The sequence below is a fragment of the Cajanus cajan genome, chromosome 7 (assembly GCF_000230855.2).
Source record: "Cajanus cajan strain Asha chromosome 7, NIPB_CcT2T_4, whole genome shotgun sequence".
NCBI classification, from domain to species: domain Eukaryota; kingdom Viridiplantae; phylum Streptophyta; class Magnoliopsida; order Fabales; family Fabaceae; genus Cajanus; species Cajanus cajan.
Genome location: NC_138523.1, coordinates 52,696,100 through 52,715,344, shown reverse-complemented (window position 1 = coordinate 52,715,344; position 19,245 = coordinate 52,696,100). Strand labels below are relative to the sequence as shown.

The following is a 19,245-nucleotide window of genomic DNA, read 5'->3' as shown; positions in this document are numbered from 1 at the left end:
CGCACACACACCTCTCTTCTTCTTCCTCCGCACACACACCTCTCTTTTTCTTTCTCCTCCGCACACGCACCACTCTTCCAGGGAGACTGATCCCATTAGAAACAATATTCTATGTTTGGACTTGATCCGGACATTTGGCTGCATAGAACATCCTTTTTCTTACTCTTCCTGGGGGATCATGACATCATGTTGTCTTATACTCTTATATTAGAATACAATATCATGAAGTGGATCTATTTCAACTAGACGTTCCCAATCTGTATTAGAATAACAAATCGCCTATGTATTGCCTTTGGCTTCATAAATAATCCCTTAGTGGGTTCTCCGGATGGATTTCACATTCCAATTTCTGTCACATGTACACATACTTCATTGTTCATGGCTGACTAACGTTGCTTTTGAGGTTCCCTTTAATTTTACTGCCAAGAATAAAAATCATGAGCAAAAAGGGAGCTTTTGTTTTCATTTCCTTTACTTGGCTTTTCAACTGTTTACTTGGCTCTTAGAATCCATGGGATCAGTCTCCCCAGAAGAGAGGTGCGCGTGCAAAGGAGAAAGAAAAAGAAAGGCGTGCGTACGGAGGAAGAAGAAGAGAGGTGTGCATACAGAGGAGAAAGAAGAAAAGAGGTGTAAAAAAAGAAGAGAGGTGCACGGAGGAAAAAAGAAGAAGAGAACTGTGCGGAGGAGAAAAAAGAAGAAAGGTGTGAAGAGAGGTGTGCATACAGAGGAGAAAGAAGAAAAGAGGTGTAAAAAAAGAAGAGAGGTGCACGGAGGAAAAAAGAAGAAGAGAACTGTGCGGAGGAGAAAAAAGAAGAAAGGTGTGTGTGCGGAGGAGGAAGAAGAAGACAGGCGCAAAGAGGAAAAAAAAAGAAAAGAGGTACAGATAAGGGTAATTTAAAGATTTCATATATTTTTTTAAAAAAAGGGGTGTATTTATATAAATATGGAGGTGTGTTTATCACCAACCTATTGAGGTTTGCCAACTGTTTGAGTTGAATCCAAATTATTTTTCATATGTTTCAGGATTAATTCATTTTTAATTTAACATGTTTTATAATCAAAATATTCTCTCTGTCAAAGAAAAAAAAATCAAGATATTCTTAAAATTTTAAAATACTAAAACTACACATTGTTGACAACTTAGTTTAAATACATTAATAATATGAAGAACAAAAATTACATTGTTATCCATAAACTTTATGTATTATAAGATCAATACTTTTTATAATAATTATTTAAAAAATTATATATATATTTTTAATTAATTGATAATATAAGAAGTATTTATACTAACAATGCATTAAAAATTAAAGTTTATTATTAATTTCTCCCTCAAGTTTTACAAACTGTTTTCTTTTTTATATTAAAAAAAGACAGACTACTCCTAAAAAAGCAAATGTAAAACTTATCAATCACTGTTAGCAAAGAAGATTATAAGAGAGAACCAGAGGTGGCTGAAACATTGTCGTTTTTTTTCGAAAATAAGATGGCTGAAGAAGACCCGGGAATAAGATTAGTTTCAAGATCAAAAGAGACTATTAATACATGTTAGTTGTGAATTAAGTTTACTAAATTTTCTCTTATAAAAACTTTTCCAATTACTTCTTTATCAATTTATTTCCTTAGAAAAATTTGTATGTAAAGAATGAATGATGATGCAAACTACACAATTATAATTAATAACAAGAAATTAAAAGTGTAGGGAAAGAATAATTACAAACTTGATTTTATACTGGTTCGGTCAATCCTGCCTACATCCAGTCCTCAAGTCTCTCACTTGAGATTTCCACTACTCTTGTAAACCTTACAATAAAATGAATCATCCAACACCTCGGAACTTCCTTTCCTTGTGTTGAGATTCAAACACCAACAAGGAGAAAAATCCTTTCTCCTTTACAGATCCAATGATCTATTAAGTATTACAGAATGACTCTCTTGAAGAGTGGATATTACACTTTTATGATCTTTGATGAACTCTTTAGAAATTTTGCAAATGATTTTTGGCCAAGTGATTTGTAAAGATTATTTTCACAATAGAGTTCGTCACCTTTCTCTGAAAAATTATAGGTATTTATAGACAATTGTTTCTTGAGTTATGTCTTTTCATGAAGAGTTGTAACTCTTTATAATTTTTCAGAAAATAGGCTCTGGTAATCGATTACAAGACTTGGTAATCGATTACCAGAAACATGTCACTTGTTTTGGCTTATGAAAACTTAAGATATAAAAAGCTTATATTTTACAGTTAAAAATATTTTTGTTTAATCTTTTGAATACTATTTTTGCTTTCTTTTCAAACAACTTATTCTTATATTCAAAAGTATTAAGTTTAGGTTTTCTTGAAATTCTTATTTTAATGGCCAAGTGAAATTTGCAAATTCTAAAAGTTCATTTTACATACTAAGCTAAGCAATCAAGACTTATATAGTTATCACTTGAGATTTTACTTCTTGATCAGCTTGCTTTAACTTGACCTTTATTTTCTTCAATGTTTTGGCATCATCAAAACTTTGTGCATATTTTCTTCCACGATACCAATTAAAAGTAATTTTTAATATAATTATTTAACAAATTAATCTGCTCCGTCCATTTAATTTATAATAAGTTTAATGGTATTAATAAATTGTTGCACTCATGAACCATATGTTTCCAACAATTTAAAGCGAATAAGAACAAAAATAAACATGTCTAAACTCATCTTACTTTAACCCACAACATAGTCAGTAAATACTAAATAAGGTGATAGGCCGTTAACAGGAAATCTGAAACTATTTTGACACCTACTAAAGGTTACTAATCACGCCAAAGCAACAAAGAAAAACCATAATTTAGGAGGTGGTTTGTTCCAACAAACAATACGGGTGATTAGGACTCAAAAAACATTTTGTTTCATAATTTAATCACCGTAATATTAGATAGATACTTAAATACTTGGTTGCAAATCACAAGTTGGTAATGAAATAAACGCATTAACTGAACACAAGAGTTGCAAATCAGAGTGTTACTCCCACTTCTTGTTGTAGTATTGGAGAACAAACTGTTGCTTTCCTTTCTTAAACAGATTCTCTGCGTCTCTTGCTAGTCAGTGTCGTATTCATATTAGTCCTTCTGTTGCTGCTCTCTGTATGGACTTATTAATCGAATGACAGAAATCTTACGTTATATGACTCTCTTTTTTTAGCAGATTTTTATTATTAAATAATTTTATCTTAAAAAAAACTACCACTCTTTATTTTATTTTTTAAGAACAACTTTTGTTTATTTTTATGTGTTGTTTAAAATTTTTATATATACAACCCACAAAATCACAATGGGTCAACGGATTATAAAGTAAACAGTATTTTGAATATAGTGATTTTAACGATGTCAATAAATTTATAGTCTAAACTTTTAATACTTCTAAAAGTCTCTTATCATTTAAGGGTTAAAGTTAATGATTACTTATAAATCATCTTTCCCTTCATTCATCAAAGCATTTTTTAAAGGACCAGATGATCTAACAAACATCAAAATAAATAATGTTAGAGAAAAATATATACACTAGAATGAGGTTAAGGATTTATGATTAAAATTTTTGTGTCTAAAAATTTCACATCACTTAATAGTTAAAAACAATAATCATTTATAAACACCTTCTTTCTTAATTTCTTGAGACAACGAGATATATAAAATTATATTAGGTCAACAAACATCAAAATATATAATAAATCAAATATTATAACTCTAACAATGTCAAGAAATTTGAGATCGAAAAGTATATATTTTTTTAAAATTAATAAACTATAGAGATATTAATGGTTACTTTTAATCATTCTTAAATTACTCTTATTTTTTTTTCACTAAAAAGATATAATTCATTATCATCAATTATCTTTTAAATTAACATAATTTTATATTATAAATCAGAATATACAAATTTTTATTTAACATTTTTAATATTTCTCCTATTTTACATTTTAGATAAGTATTTTCCATACCACTTCAGCTTCTAGTAAAAACACTTTTTTCTATACCACGTAGACTGTTTTTTTAATATTTATTTATATACTTTTTTTTATAAGCACTTATCTTTTAAATTTATCTTTTCACTTTTATCTTACTTCTAAATTGAATATCAATAATTTTTAATAGAAATTATCAATAATTAAAAATAATCGTATTTAACAATTTAAATTATTTATTACAAATTTAAATTATAATTTTTTATAAATATTTATTTATTATAAAATTGAAATTTAATATTATTTATATATTTAAACAGTACTATTACAAACTTTAAGTATATTAAAAAAAACATATATCCTATTTAACGCTAATACTAATTAGACGTACACATTGCTATAAAAGAAATTCATTATTAATTAATGAAAAATATTTACATGTAAGATTTTTTTTTAACGGTTGATACTTATTAGTTATTATGGATAATAACGGATATTTTTTATTATTGGCTAGAATTTATATTTTTTAATGACAATAATAAAAATTCAAAAACATTGTATATACATTATTTCAACCTTTATTATTATGTTATCTATAATAATTATGAGTATTCATTAGTTAGTGTATAATTATTAATTTTTATTATGTATCCAATAGTCTCATATAAATGATAGATAATGACTCTTTGACTGTGTCATCCTTAAAAGATTATTGAAGTAGTATGTTGTAACTCACGTGATAGATCATTTTGGATTTGACTAAACATGATTGAGATCCCAATTACTAAGTATTTGTGTACCCATTTGTCTTAAAAGTTATTTAATATCAAAGGTGATCAAGTTGGGAAGTCCATTTTGAGTCTAATCCTAAGTCAATACTATAATAACACTAGCCATTTTATTAAGGGATCTCTCCAAACCTCTTCATAGTTTTCCGCTCAAGTCTAGGAAAGTTGTGTACCCTCCTAAATATGATTCTAAGGTGATACTATAAGGATGTTAGTCAATTTATCAATCAACCTCTTTGAACCTCTTCGCGCTTTTGCACTTGAGGCTTAAGGGATGTATACATTCTTAAGTTTGACCTCGAGTAAATATTATAGTAATGTTAGTCAATCTACCAATTGACCTCTTTGCACTTTCATACTTGAGACGTAAGGATTGTGTACCTTATTAGGTTCGATCCCGAGACATCATTATAAGTGATAAATTGCTTCATCAACTAACTTATTAAGGTTTTTCGTGATAGATACTTAAGGTTGAAGAGTTGTATATCATCTAAAATCTAATTCATAATCTTTGTATAGTCAACACATATCTAACATGTTTATAGAAAGAGACAATTTTTTTTGACTTTTTTCATCTTGAAATCATATTTGGAATGATAGGTTACCAACTTTTATGCAAGGTTGACTCAAATCCAACTTGACAAAGGGTGAGGAATTGAGTTTAAATGTTCATTGTATTATCCCCTTAAATTTCTTTAACGGATAAATTGATCAAGTCAATAAATACAAGATTATGACCTAAAATTTCTAAAGTAGTAATTGACATGTATATATATATATATATAAGGATTTTTTTTAAGGTTTAGAGTGTCACAATACACTTTCGAAAGTTTTAAACTTAGACACTCGTTAAATTTTCTATAAAAAAATATTTCATATCATAATAATATATAATATTGTTTTTAGGGTTTCAAACCCTAGATTATACTTTTGAATATTATAAATTTTGACAATCACTAGTATTTTTTTATAGGAGATCATCCATATAAGAATAATTATCATAAAATAAATCATTAATTTTATTATATATATGTATACACAAATAAAATCATAAATCTAAAATAACTAAATACCTATTGTAAACAATTTTAAAATTCAATTATAGCATTGACTAGCTTTGAAGGGCATGGTTTAGGGAACTAAACATATCATGTTAAGCGTCTCTTCGATACAAACGAAGTGGTGTCGTGTCTTGAGTCCTTCCCACTTTATATTTGTCTCATAACCCAACCTTTGCCGAACTTAACGGCGATTTCTCCAATCCTTCAATTCCACCTTCATCTTCTCAACATCCTCTCCATCTTTATATTTTCACACCTTCTTCACACCCCATTTCCTTCTCTTTCTCTCTCTCTCTCTTAACAATGTCTCAGGTAGTGGCCACTCGATCCATTCACACCTCCCTCACGCGCCCCACTTCAGGATCTGCACACCACAGGGCTCAAACGTTGTTGAAGCCTCCAACTTTTGCTTCCAAAGTGCTCCCACTTCAAAGGAACAGCCCCTCCAAGGTTTGTTCCCGAAGTTGCCTCGTCAATGCAAGGAAATCTGCACCCACTGAAGTCGTTCCCGTGTCCCCCGAGGATGATTCAAAGGTTCGTGCCTTCTCTCTCTCACTGCAATTTTTAGGAAAAATATGATGGGGGTGAGAAAATTTGATATTTTGGGAAGGACCCAAAATGAAAAATGATTCATGGGCATCTTGTGCTAGTGTTAGCGAGATAAAGAGATAGAAGAGGGAGAAGCGTAGATGTGATAAATGATATGATGCAACAAAAAGAGAGATAGAAAGAGACGAAGAGGGTCAACCAGATGTACGAAGAGTGTTCATGTTTTATTACTCAACCCAAAATAGAAGTAGAGTAATGATAAACATATACTTTTGGGGTGGATTGAGGTAGAAAGAAGTAAATGTCTGAAGAGAGAAAGTGATAGATGTAAAAAGTGATGTGATAGAAAAGGAAGTGAGAGATATGAAGAAAATTGGGTGAACATGAGATGAAAGTGTGTGTCTTGGGACTTGGGAGTATTTTCCATGAAGTAAGTGGAGGTGGTTGAGGAAATCTTGTGATTGTAACCCTTTTCATGTTGTGGTGAATAGATTGAGGAGGAGTTGCAGCACTTGCGTGGTATACAGCAACTTAGTGACACTTCTGTTGGAATGTGGTCCAAACCCACGTTTAGGAGGAAGACGAAGATTGTTTGCACCATTGGTCCTTCTACCAACACCAAGGAAATGATTTGGAAGCTGGCTGAGGCTGGGATGAATGTTGCCCGTTTGAATATGTCTCACGGAGACCATGCTTCTCATCAGAAAGTTATTGATTTGGTTAAAGAGTATAATGCTCAATCCAAGGACAATGTAATTGCAATTATGCTTGATACCAAGGTAATAATTAAGTTCTTCAAGTTATTGTTTTTTTAAGGATACTTTGGTCATGTCATATTTCTGTGATCACAGTTTAATTTTGCTGATATGTATTTTTTTCTCGGTTTTCAGGGTCCTGAGGTTAGGAGTGGAGATTTGCCACAACCAATCAATTTAACAACTGGGCAGGAATTCACTTTTACCATCCGGAGAGGTGTTGGAACTGCAGATTGTGTTAGCGTGAACTATGATGATTTTGTCAATGATGTGGAAGTGGGGGACATGCTTCTTGTCGATGGTATGGAAATTGACTTATTGGTGAAAATGTTTGAATTATAAACAATTTGTTTTGTGCTCATGGAATGATAAACCACCAAACATGGGACTAAGTTATTCTTTTGTGGTTTTCTTTAACATTTAGTCTCTGGAAAAAATTGTGATCTAAGGAATGAGTCTTCCAAGGCAGTGTAGCGTGGTGGTTTTCTGGTGCAAATATGTTATAACCTGTCTATACATCTTGATCCGTTTGTATTTTCCTGAATCATTACTGGTTGTTTGACTTTATCAACATGGTTTTGGGTTGAGGATAAAAGCATTACATCTTACCCCCATCTTTTATCCTTATACAAAGTCACAAACTTGTGTTAGATTCATAAATCATTAATTATGACTTATAAAAATTTCAGTCAACATAACATGAATCAACTAACCAAACTATTGGAATATGTATTTGTTTTTCTAATGAAGCATATGATATACTAGAGACAATGTTTTACATAATGCATTTATTGTATGTGTAGCATTATTATTGTTGGACTATATCTTTAGTTGCCTATTTATCTCAGAAAGAGTTAATACCGAGTCTTTGATGTGTACTATTGCGTATGATGTAGGTGGTATGATGTCTTTGATGGTCAAGTCTAAGACAGAAGATTCTGTGAAATGTGAAGTTGTTGATGGAGGAGAGCTCAAGTCAAGGAGACATTTGAATGTTAGAGGAAAAAGTGCAACACTGCCTTCCATCACTGGTTAGGTTTTGGATTATTATTTATTCTTATTTTTGATAATTTTTTTCTGCCTCTTTGTACACACCTCTTCATATGTGTGGGTACTGGCCACTAGGTGAGGATTAAGGTTATGTTGATTTCCCAAAGACATAATATTTGTATTGATTTGCTACAGAGAAGGATTGGGATGACATCAAATTTGGAGTGGATAACAAAGTTGACTTCTATGCTGTTTCTTTTGTTAAGGATGCCCAAGTAGTTCATGAACTGAAGAATTATTTAAAAAGTAAATATTCAAGATACTTGTAACTTTTTTAATAAGTCCATCCTATTAGTTTTTTTAATTATTTTGAAATATGATAAATTCTCCACTCAACACTGCAGGCTGTGATGCTGATATACATGTCATTGTAAAAATTGAAAGTGCAGACTCTATACCAAACTTGCATTCAATTATTACAGCATCTGATGGGGTGCTAATCTAATCCTTAAACTATTAACATTATGGTCATTGCCAGATTCTGTGAAATAGGGTTGATTTAGCCCATATTGTAAAAACATGAATCTTTATATATGGAGTGTGTTTTGTTTAGAGGTTGTGGATTACGTTTGTGGAGCACTTGTTTACTGAATGTTGATGTTGAACTGTCTACTTTTGCCATCCTGTTTAGGCCATGGTTGCAAGAGGAGATCTTGGTGCAGAGCTTCCTATTGAAGAGGTTCCACTTTTGCAGGTAAAGTCCTTTTAAACTGAAATAATATTAATGGTAAAGATAAATTATCAGTTGGTTTGCTTCCATAACTGGAAATCAATTTGAGTTCTTCTAAATATCCATTATGCCTGCTAATATAGGAGGAGATAATCAGCATATGCCGTAGCATGGGAAAGGCTGTTATTGTGGCAACAAATATGCTTGAAAGCATGATTGTTCACCCAACACCAACCAGAGCCGAGGTATCTGATATTGCAATTGCTGTTCGAGAAGGTTCTGATGCCGTGATGCTTTCTGGGGAAACTGCTCACGGAAAGTAAGTAATAATTCAATGGCTTGATGTGCCCAAATACCTTTATGGGCGATATTCCCCAATTTGAGTTCTTACAAATGAAAGGAAATATCAGTCAAGTTAGTGTTACCTTAAAAATTTAGGTTTTAATTATTTGCGCAATTGAGAGTAGGTATTGTGATTTTACTTGCTAGAGTATCAATATCCGGTTTCATTAATAGCATTGAATCTCGGTGACTTGGATTCTTGGAAGACTAATCTAAAGCAAGAGCATTCATGGGATGTGACAATAATAATTACATTTATTATAATGCAGGTTCCCACTAAAAGCCGTGAAAGTAATGCACACTGTAGCATTACGGACTGAAGCCACTATACCTGATGGTCAAATGCCACCTAATATAGGTCAAGTATTCAAGGTTTGAAATCTAAACTCAATGACTCTGACTTTTTTTTAATCACTGTGTTCTAATTTTACTCTTGGAACTAAAATGTGTATTTATTTTGGTACTGTGTAGAATCACATGAGTGAGATGTTTGCTTACCATGCAACCATGATGTCTAATACCCTTGGAACCTCAACTGTTGTCTTCACTAGATCAGGCTTCATGGCTGTCCTTTTGAGCCACTATCGACCTTCAGGCACCATATTTGCCTTTACAGATCAGTAAGTTCCTTTTTCCCTCTCTCTTGATACAATAAGAAACTAATTTAATCAGTAGCCAAATGCATCTGTGCCTAAATACCTTTAAGAGATTCTTTCTAAATGTATTTGGTAACGGGGTTCCATCCTTTGTTATTGTATTTTCCCTTAATATTTAGTTTTATCATTTTCTAAATTGGATGTCTGTGCTTAGTAACAAATGAAACTGATTATGTGGTGACTTATAAAAAATGATTTCCACAATCTAAGAGTTGGAAGATATATCTAATGAATCAACTATTTTAAAGGTTCATGATGTTCTGCTTTTTCAGAAGCTGTTTGAACTTTGAAGTAGTTCTTAACCAATCAATCTGATTTCTTATGTTGAAGTACATATTCAATTGAAAACCGTCACCTAATTATTGTTGGCCACGCAGAAAGAGGATACAACAGAGGTTGGCTTTGTATCAAGGAGTCTGTCCTATTTACATGGAATTCTCTGAAGATGCTGAAGAGACTTTCACAAGAGCCTTGGATTTGCTGCAGGTAATGTTTGGAGGATATCTTCAGTGATTGAAAATTTGAAATGTTACCTAATACCTGTAGAAGCATATAACCAGGTTCAGAGTTCTTATAACAAGAGTAAAGTTCTTGTAATAGCTTTCCTCTCATGTTCATACTATTGAGGCCGGTTCTACATTCAAACATTCAACCATGTCAATCATGCAATACTTTAACCTCGTTACCTGGACCTTTATGCTTTATACTAAGTTTTTTGTTACTGGTAAATAAACAAATGCTTCGGCCTTCACTTGCCAGAGCCAGTTACTAGCAACAGTTGGGCGTCCAATTGTTTTTATTTCTTTTCAAATGGATTGTTAACTTGTTGCAACAAAATGAAATTCTTTCACTTGTTAAGTACACTTGGAATGAGATACAATGCCACTTATATAATAAGGTTCTTTTGGGGCTAAAAAAGCATTCACATGACATGTACAATTCCCTTTTTATTTAGTTTGTTTTTATGATCATATTCATTGGTGTTGTTTCCATATGCAGAAGCAAGGAATGGTGAAATCAGGAGAAGAAGTAGCACTAGTACAAAGTGGGAGGCAACCCATATGGAGGTTCCAATCCACTCACAATATCCAGGTCCGAACGGTGTAAACAAAAAAGGTGAAGAGAGGCTTTCAGGACACACCACATTTTAATTTTAGAAGAGCATGCTCCCTTTAGTGGGTTGATGCCAATTGCATTTTGGTTGTTTGTTTGTTGCCTAGGTTTTTCTTTTATTGCCTTCTTCTTGCCATTTTTTCGGTGATTTTCTATATTTAGCACGGACATTAGACATATGTTAGTACTTGTCATTGAATTTTTTATAAGAAATTGGAATGATAAATGCTTTCAGTCACATCCTGGGACCTGGACCGTGTCACTCACTCAATCGTTCAGTTGTTATATTTAATATCCAAATTATTTGACCATCATCTATTATTAATAATATAAGGGGAGAAGTTTTTCCACAACTTTTTATTCTTCAAAATTCTCAATTCTCTTCCCTCTAAAGTTTCTTTCAATAAAATCAAATATAAATGTAATTATATAAATGTTTATTATAAAAATAAAATAATCTAATAAAAAAATTAATTAGTTTACCCCAAAAATATAAAATCAATACTAATAATTACTATATTTTTCTAATATTATATCATAACAAATATATCAAAATTAAAGAAAAAAATTTAGATTAAAATATTATAATAATTAGTAATCATGATTAAATTTTTGCAATAGTATAAAATAAAGTGCTATTGAAAAAAATGAAAAGACAAATATATAAAAAGTAATATATCAAAATTAAAGAAAATTTTGATAAAAATATTTCAATAATTAAGACAAACAAATATATTCTGTCAATGAATGAAAATAATTTAAGGAAATATTTTTTTTCTTTCAAAATCCCTCCAAATATATCAAAACAAAAAGAAGAGAATAAATATTCTTTATATATTATATTTTTATCAAAACAGATTTTTAATAAAAAAAATAAATATATCAAAATTCTTATTGAATGCAAAACTTATATTATTTATTAATAATTACTAAATGTTTTTTAATGAAATAATATTTTTTCAAAACTTCCTTCAAATATACTAAAATAAAAGGAAGAAAATGAATATTATTTATATATTTTATTTTTATCAAAATAGATTTTTAATAATTAAAACAAATAAATATATCAAAATTCTTTTTAAATGTAAAAGTTATTTTATTAATTAATAGTTAATAATTACTAATAATTATTATTAATGATAATTACTAATTATTTATCGTTCTAAAAATATGTTACTCACACATTAATTTTCTTTTACAATGAATTGGAGAAGAAAAAGTAATATGCAATAAAATAGGCGATATGATGAAGTGAGAGAGGGTGGTGAAATAATTGTGTAGAACTCGCAAAAATTTGGTGTTTGACTATTATTATTTTTTATTTAAATGTCTTAATATAAAGTAAGTGCTTTAGACATTTTGGTTAATTTGGATTTTGAACGAGGCTTATGACACATCACGTGCTGCTCAGACATTTTAATTAAATAATCATGTAACCCGTTTTTTATATAAAGGTTTGTAAGCATGCTTTAACATTTTTTATTCAAATTGTTGGCCTATAGCAGTTTTAAGACCTATCTTGGTTTTTATAACCTATTTTAGTCCAGAGCTAATTCGGTGGAATCTAGGTTTTTAAAATTAAATCGTGTATTTTAAGTTGGTTTTACCAATTGAATGCCATGCAATTCCTTAAAATATTTTTTTTTGAAAATTATTAATAAATTGTTAAAATTATACCAACTAATTTTTACATAATAACATAATAATGTTATTGTTCCGGCTAAAGGGTAGACTAGAGTTTCTTTCTAGATTAAGTCTTAGAGTCAGAACATTCAAAAGTGTAATCTGCTCCCTTAGCCTTATGGTTTTAGGTTTTATATTTTCTTGTTCATGGGCCTCGTGGGCCCCGAGAATGTGGGAATTTCCTTAACCGTTTCTATTGGGAATATTTGATTATTAAAGATAGGATTTTCATCCTTAGTTCACGGATCAAACGCGAGAGGTAATACCCGCTCGGGTATTGGCTGAGCTCACCCAGGCCGATCCTATAATGGCCGAACTCACTCTGGCCGATCTCACCCACGTGACCAGATAAGATCGGGCTTTTGCCGAGATCACCCCCATGGAGGGGGATCAGGTCGGATTCCAATCGGGTTCACCCTTGCAGTAAAATCATATCAGTCCTTTTCCGAGATCTACCACATGGTGAGGTGAGGAGGGTCTCGATTATTTTCCTGAGTCGTATCGAAAATAAATCGATACGGTACACTTGTTTTCTAGCCCTAACCCTATAAGGCAAAAGAGCTTTAATGGATTACTCTCCGGGACCATATCGGAAATAAACCGAGATACAGTTATATCAAAGTTATATCAATATAATTCTTTTGAAACATATATATCATGAACTATTTTTTAGGTGTAAAAGTTTACAATCTATAACTATCAAAGTATAGTCTCCTAAAGTTGATAGTCTACACTACACTTCACTTTATGAATAAACAAAGAGTCATAGACCATAGCTTTCGGCATTTATGACTATCACGTGGCACTATCATTTATGCGAGTACATACCATTACTCTTGGCGGTAAAAAAAGAAAAATGTATAGAAAGAAATAATAATGTGATAAGCAATATAATGAGAAAAAAAAATGAGATGAAGGATAAGAAAAGAAAATGAAGAAAAACAAAACAAATGTATGTTTACAGTTTTTCTAAATATTTACTCTTCTAATGGTGCAGCTTCTATTGAAGATAAGACAGCCCACGTTTCTCATAATCACAAGCTCCCTTTAACTCGTTCTACTCTAAAACCTATACATTTCCTCCAATTGGGTCATCCTACATATCCACGCGCAACACGAGTGGGTGGGCCAAAAAGGAGAAGTACTAGGCCCAGTTATAATTTTTTTTTAAAAAAATTATAAAAATAAACCTCTCCACACTTTATTTACAAAAGTTGATTCCTTTATGTAACACAGGTCAAAATTCGGTTTTCGTCGAGTCAAATTCTGACCTGACTATAGTAGTCTTCCCCACACTTTTTTTTTCGTTTATAATTTTGAAATCACCGAAAATCATTATAGTTAAGTCAGAATTCGACTCTTCGAATATCAAATTTTAACCTGTTACAATAAAGGAATCTACTTTTGTAAATAAAGTGCAGGGAGGTTTATTTGTATAATTTTTTAAAAAAAATTCTAAAACAGTAAAAAATTCCCAATTATACTTGTAAATATAATTTGGCCTAAATTACTCTTGTGCTCCTTTAATTTCTTTCAAACGATGCAATCTTATTCTTTTTGTTTAATTGAAACTAACAACTTAACTTTTTGTTTCTATTATACCATGTGTACTGAACTTGGGAGATGTAGTGACAACAATAGACTTCTCCATATTTTCTCTCATGTTAGAGGGATGGTTTTTTAGTACAGGGTTTACACACAAAAAAAAAAAAAACTACACTTCCTTTCATTTCTTTCTTATTAAGCACATCTAATTTTTCAACTTGTTTACCATTTTTCACATTTTTTTTCTCTTCTCTTCCACTTTTCCTTTACTAATAACACACCCTTAGTAAATGTTAAAGGTGCAAAATAATACTTTTTTTTTACAAAATTATTAATTCTAACAAAAATTACTCTTTCCTGTTTGCAAATGGTGAATGACTCATCAAAATGTCGAATACAAAAATCTTTCTCAACTGGAAAAACACTGATTCTATCTTAAACTTCTTGTTACTTAAAAGGGAGTGTTGTAAGTTATAAACTGATTCTATTAGTATTTAACTATTAACTATATGACTGGCAAACCTTTGTGCTATATGCAACCAATGAGTAGAAAGAGTTGATGACTAAAATTTGATGTTTGGAAGGAATCCTTCGTCCAAAATGCACACAGCTAATCAATAGAGACTTGTCATAATATTCTTCTGTTTCTTATTTATTTGTTTATGATTATATACGTGTTGTTTCCATATATGCTGAAGCCAGAAAGCACTTAATTTAAAAACCGACAAGCAACCCTTATATATGTTTATGCAATGGACGTACCAATACGGAGGTTCAGGACATGCTATATGCAATTTTGGAAGAGCGTATTCCTCTTTCATGGCTTGATATATAATGGTAGCTGTCATGTCATTGAAATTTTGGTCAGAATTTGGAATTGGAAACGCTTTCAGCCATGCAGGACTCAGTCTTTCATTTAGCTGCATTAACATCCGAATTATTAGGCTTTCTTAACTGCCTTTAAAGAAATGTAAACTTGCTTTATATTTGTCTCATGCATTTCAACATGGTTGGGCTAGTCTCGAGTTCAAATTTGATTATTTTATTAAGAGGTATGCTTTCTAGAATTCACTGAACCTTTTGGTTTACTTATGCTTCTGTTCTCTCCCCGTTGCCATTACATCTCTTCCTTAAATTAGATATCATAATTAGCTAAACCTTTCCCATGGATAAGCTCTGCCTTTACCTGTGCAACTTGTTTTAAAATATATACCATTACTTAAGTTGAAAGTAAATGAAACCAGCGAATGTAAAGTTATAAAAAAAAAAAGTGCTATATATTCATTTCATGTGGCCACAATTGCAGATAACAAACACGTTTGGAAAAGTACAACATTATTCTTTTTTCTCAATCATTAATCTTAAAACCAGAACTTGATGATAATAAAATCATTGGTTAATCAATTGCCACTACTACTACTCTTCACACGCTGCCAACAATTGAACTACTATACCCGTTCTGGACATCATAGAATCTTGACCACAGCATCACCCCACCATACTTTGGCGACTTCTTAATAACCGGCAAGATCTGAGAGGTCAAAACATCGGCGGGAACAAAACCGCTTCCAGCGGCGGCCGGAGCCGCCGGCAACCCCAAAAAGAATTTCCCTGCTGGCACAGTACTAGTCCACCGGTTCCATGAACTCACAAGATTACTTATGTTACCATTAGCATACTGACACGGAGGGTTATTGTAAAACTGAACCCAAACAAAGTCAAATAGGGCAGTGTCAAGGGCAGTGCCCAAGAACCTATCAGGAATAGGACACTGAGGTGCAGCACTTAGGTACACCCTCTTACTATACGCCTTGAGAAAACGTGCAAGGTGGTCATAGTTTTGCGTGGAGCCAAGTTCAATGTCAAAGTCTATGCCATCTAACACAGCATCACCTAGTGGCCTTGACGATGACTTGCCACCCAAGAAAGTGTTCCACAAGAAAGATGAAACGTTTCTTGCATCCTCAACGGAAGACAAAGAATAGCTTCCAACTCCACCACCTATGGAGAGAAGTACCTTGATGCCTTTGCTTTGGCAGTCTTTGATTTCGGGGCTGAATTTTGTGCAGGAATTGGTTGCAGGGTTGCAGTGGCCAGCGAGGTTCATTTGTGGGGTTTGGCTGTTGCCGAATGTGTTGAGAAAGGCTATGTTAACGTGAGTGTATTTTCCTGTGGCGCATGCTTCGGCGAGGGTGCCCTCGTTGCCGTTTTGGCCCCAGTAGATGGCTATGCCACCGCCGTGAGAGGTTGAAACGAGAGTGGAGAAGAAGAGGAGGGGAAGGAGAAGATGTGATGCATGATGAGAGGTTTTGGTCTTGCCCATTTTTGTCTTTCAGCTTTTGGTGTGTTCTGTGTTGTGAAGGGTTCCTTGTGCTTTTGATATTTATAGACCCAGTGATGGCTCTTTGCAGCTTTTAAGTTTGGAGATTGGAATGAGCTTCCCATACGGGGAAAAGGTCAAAGAGCTTTAGTTTTCCCTTTTCAACAACTCCATTTTTGTCAATTAATAATTAAGGAAAATGTTGAGTATACGATAATATATATAACAACAACTGATAAAATTAATTTGTGGGGTCTGTAGTATATCGTTATCACTATGTTTATGATTATCTAGATGAACAAAAACAATGAGAAGAAGGGTAATTATTGAAACTCAAAAGAAGTATGATGTTATTATTGTGTTATTTTCTTCATGGTTTGCTTAAAACTGAAATCAGTTGACTCGATTGCATTTGCATGACGTATGAGCTGGTTACCTTATAATAATTAATTGCAGCAGAAATCAAAAGAAGTATTGATGCAACCTGCCACACTGTCTCCTTTCTGACCGATTCTTGTGTCTAAGATATCCCTAAACTTTTCTAAAATGTAAACTTATCTATGAAATCTGCAGATTCGAAATTGAAAGTAATATCTTTGTTGATGTCAACTAATTGACATTTTCAAAACTCCCCCTTTTCAATTTATTCTTGCTGTAAACTGATTCCCTTAAAGTTGACTACACATGATGAGCTTCAGCGTTATTGAAAAGAATGTCACTGGCACTGCATAATTATACATATACTCTCGCATATAGATAAATTTCTTTATGTAGTCACTAGTCAGAATTAATTATACCATACATGCACGCTAATTCTATCATGTCATACTTATGACGATGAATTTACACCAAGCAAAAAGTTTATCTTGTTATTTATACACTAAGTTGACCAAGCCACGCTTTTGACACTGAATGTGCGCTTCACATCATGTTCCCCCATGTTCAAACCACTTGCAGCCATTGTGGACTGAATTTGGATTATTATTTTGACATTTTGAGACTACTACCATATTCAAATATTAATTTTTCCCTACGCCCTAACATTATTCCTTTTGACATAAATAAATCCACCGAATCAAATTAATTCAGATTTATCGGATTTCTTCAATTATATTTTTCGACTATCACTATCTAATTCATGCCACTAGTGCAAATAATTCTTAAACTACTTTGATATTATTAATTAGTGAGAAGGGTAGGTAACAATTTTTTTTAAGATATTCATTTTAATATATTTTTATTATTAATTAAAAATTATAAAATTATAAGTGAAATTTATTACTTATAAAAATTTATAATTTTTTAATAAATATCAATTAATAATAAAGATCGTTTTAAAATCTATTCCATAAGTCATCTCTTTATAAAAATTTAAAGGCCATTTTCAAGGACATATTAGACTATGCAAAAGAAAATACTCACATCAATTAGTGGTATAAGCAAATCAATATATATATATATATATATATATATATATATATATATATATATATATATAAATGAGGAACAATCTATTAGGATTATGACTGTGTTATTTGTCTTTTAGAGAATATATTTATATCAAGAGAGTTATATCTTTTTATTTAAGGTATTTGGAATATTTGCACGTACAATTTTATAATAGTAAGATATTATTTAATTTGAATTTTTACCAATGGAGTATGTATATATTTTATAATTTTTTTTCTTATTCTAACAATATGAGACCTTGTTTGTATCCCTAAAATCTTCTTCTCAAACAAAGGATTTAATTTCTCATTCAAAGAGATTTGTCTTTGAATATCATTATATCATTTTTTTTTATAATCATGAGTTATTGGTTGTCACTGAATTCAACTAGCGACTCTAATACCACTGTTAGAGTTATGTTTTATTTTTTTAATTTTGTTTGAGAAGATATATTTATCAAGAGAGGTATTAAAGCCTTGCAAGTTGATTTTATAAGGTTGAGTTAGGCCTTAATCTGCTTTCTTAATATGATATCAAAACCTACTTAACGATTGTTGTTGAACCTATCATATCACTCTCTATCAAGTTGTTATCAGATTTATACAAATTTCACGTACAAGATGTCCGGTCCTCAACATGAAGGAGGTGCGTTGGAAATCTCATATCAACTAATGATAAAGTCCTATATATATAAGTGGGGGACATTCAAGTTATTATTAAACTTACAAACTTTACACTCTAAGGCTTTGTTTGGATTTGAGGATGGAAAAGGAGGAGTGAAAAAGGAGGGATTTGAAGGGAAAGTGAGGTTGTTTGGATTAAGGGAAAGTGTAGAGAAAGTTTGTGAGTGAATTGATTGATGTGATAGATAAAAATAAATTTTTAATTGATAATTTTGTAAGATTACTATTTTGCCCTTAGGTTAAAAAAAGTTTATAATTATTATAATTAAAAGATAAATATAAAAAATTTAACTAAAAAAATAAATATAAAATCTTAATTTAAAAATAATTTAATTTAAATATTTTCTTTAAATTTAATGATAGATAAAAATTAAAAATTTAATAGATGAATACGTGATTTACACTTTTACCCTTGAATTAAAAATGAGTATAATATTATTTATTGTAAATAATAATAATTACAATAAAATTATATTAATAGGTATAATTTATTAAAAAAATAATAAATAATGTTAATAATAATAATAATAAATATTAGAAAAATAATAAGAATCATAATAAATAATAATACTACTACTAATTATAATAAATAATAATAATATTAATAATAATGATAATAATAATAATATTTATAATAATA

The 19,245-nt window shown here is 31.1% G+C and overlaps 2 protein-coding genes and 1 long non-coding RNA gene across 3 annotated transcripts; 2 read left to right on the top strand and 1 right to left on the bottom strand.

Moving 5' to 3' along the window:
• Nucleotides 1–564: 564 nt before the first annotated feature.
• LOC145949604 (uncharacterized) lies at nt 565–1,040 on the top strand. Its single transcript, XR_014427974.1, has 2 exons — nt 565–701; nt 819–1,040. It is a non-coding gene; the product is annotated as an uncharacterized LOC145949604 (long non-coding RNA).
• A 4,863-nt stretch (nt 1,041–5,903) lies between these two features.
• On the top strand, nt 5,904–11,163 carry LOC109795505 (plastidial pyruvate kinase 2). The gene is made up of 12 exons (XM_020355035.3): nt 5,904–6,324; nt 6,831–7,118; nt 7,230–7,395; nt 7,991–8,125; nt 8,280–8,390; nt 8,489–8,577; nt 8,776–8,838; nt 8,958–9,133; nt 9,426–9,528; nt 9,628–9,776; nt 10,190–10,298; nt 10,812–11,163. The coding sequence occupies exons 1-12, from the start codon at nt 6,094–6,096 to the stop codon at nt 10,917–10,919; spliced, it is 1,728 nt and encodes a 575-aa protein (XP_020210624.1). The 5' UTR covers nt 5,904–6,093; the 3' UTR covers nt 10,920–11,163.
• Nucleotides 11,164–15,408: 4,245 nt separating this feature from the next.
• Nucleotides 15,409–16,555, bottom strand: LOC109795506 (hevamine-A). The gene has a single exon (XM_020355036.3). The coding sequence runs from the start codon at nt 16,474–16,476 to the stop codon at nt 15,577–15,579; it is 900 nt and encodes a 299-aa protein (XP_020210625.1). The 5' UTR covers nt 16,477–16,555; the 3' UTR covers nt 15,409–15,576.
• Between the last annotated feature and the right edge of the window lie 2,690 nt (nt 16,556–19,245).

What these genes read in the sequence shown, in the direction of transcription:
- LOC109795506 (XM_020355036.3), bottom strand. Translation starts at nt 16,476, where the DNA reads ATGGGCAAGACCAAAACCTCTCATCATGCATCACATCTTCTCCTTCCC.
- LOC109795505 (XM_020355035.3), top strand. Translation starts at nt 6,094, where the DNA reads ATGTCTCAGGTAGTGGCCACTCGATCCATTCACACCTCCCTCACGCGC. An exon ending in CCCCCGAGGATGATTCAAAG is followed by an intron (nt 6,325 to 6,830) that starts GTTCGTGCCTTC and finishes TGTGGTGAATAG; the next exon opens with ATTGAGGAGGAGTTGCAGCA. An exon ending in ATATAGGTCAAGTATTCAAG is followed by an intron (nt 9,529 to 9,627) that starts GTTTGAAATCTA and finishes GGTACTGTGTAG; the next exon opens with AATCACATGAGTGAGATGTT.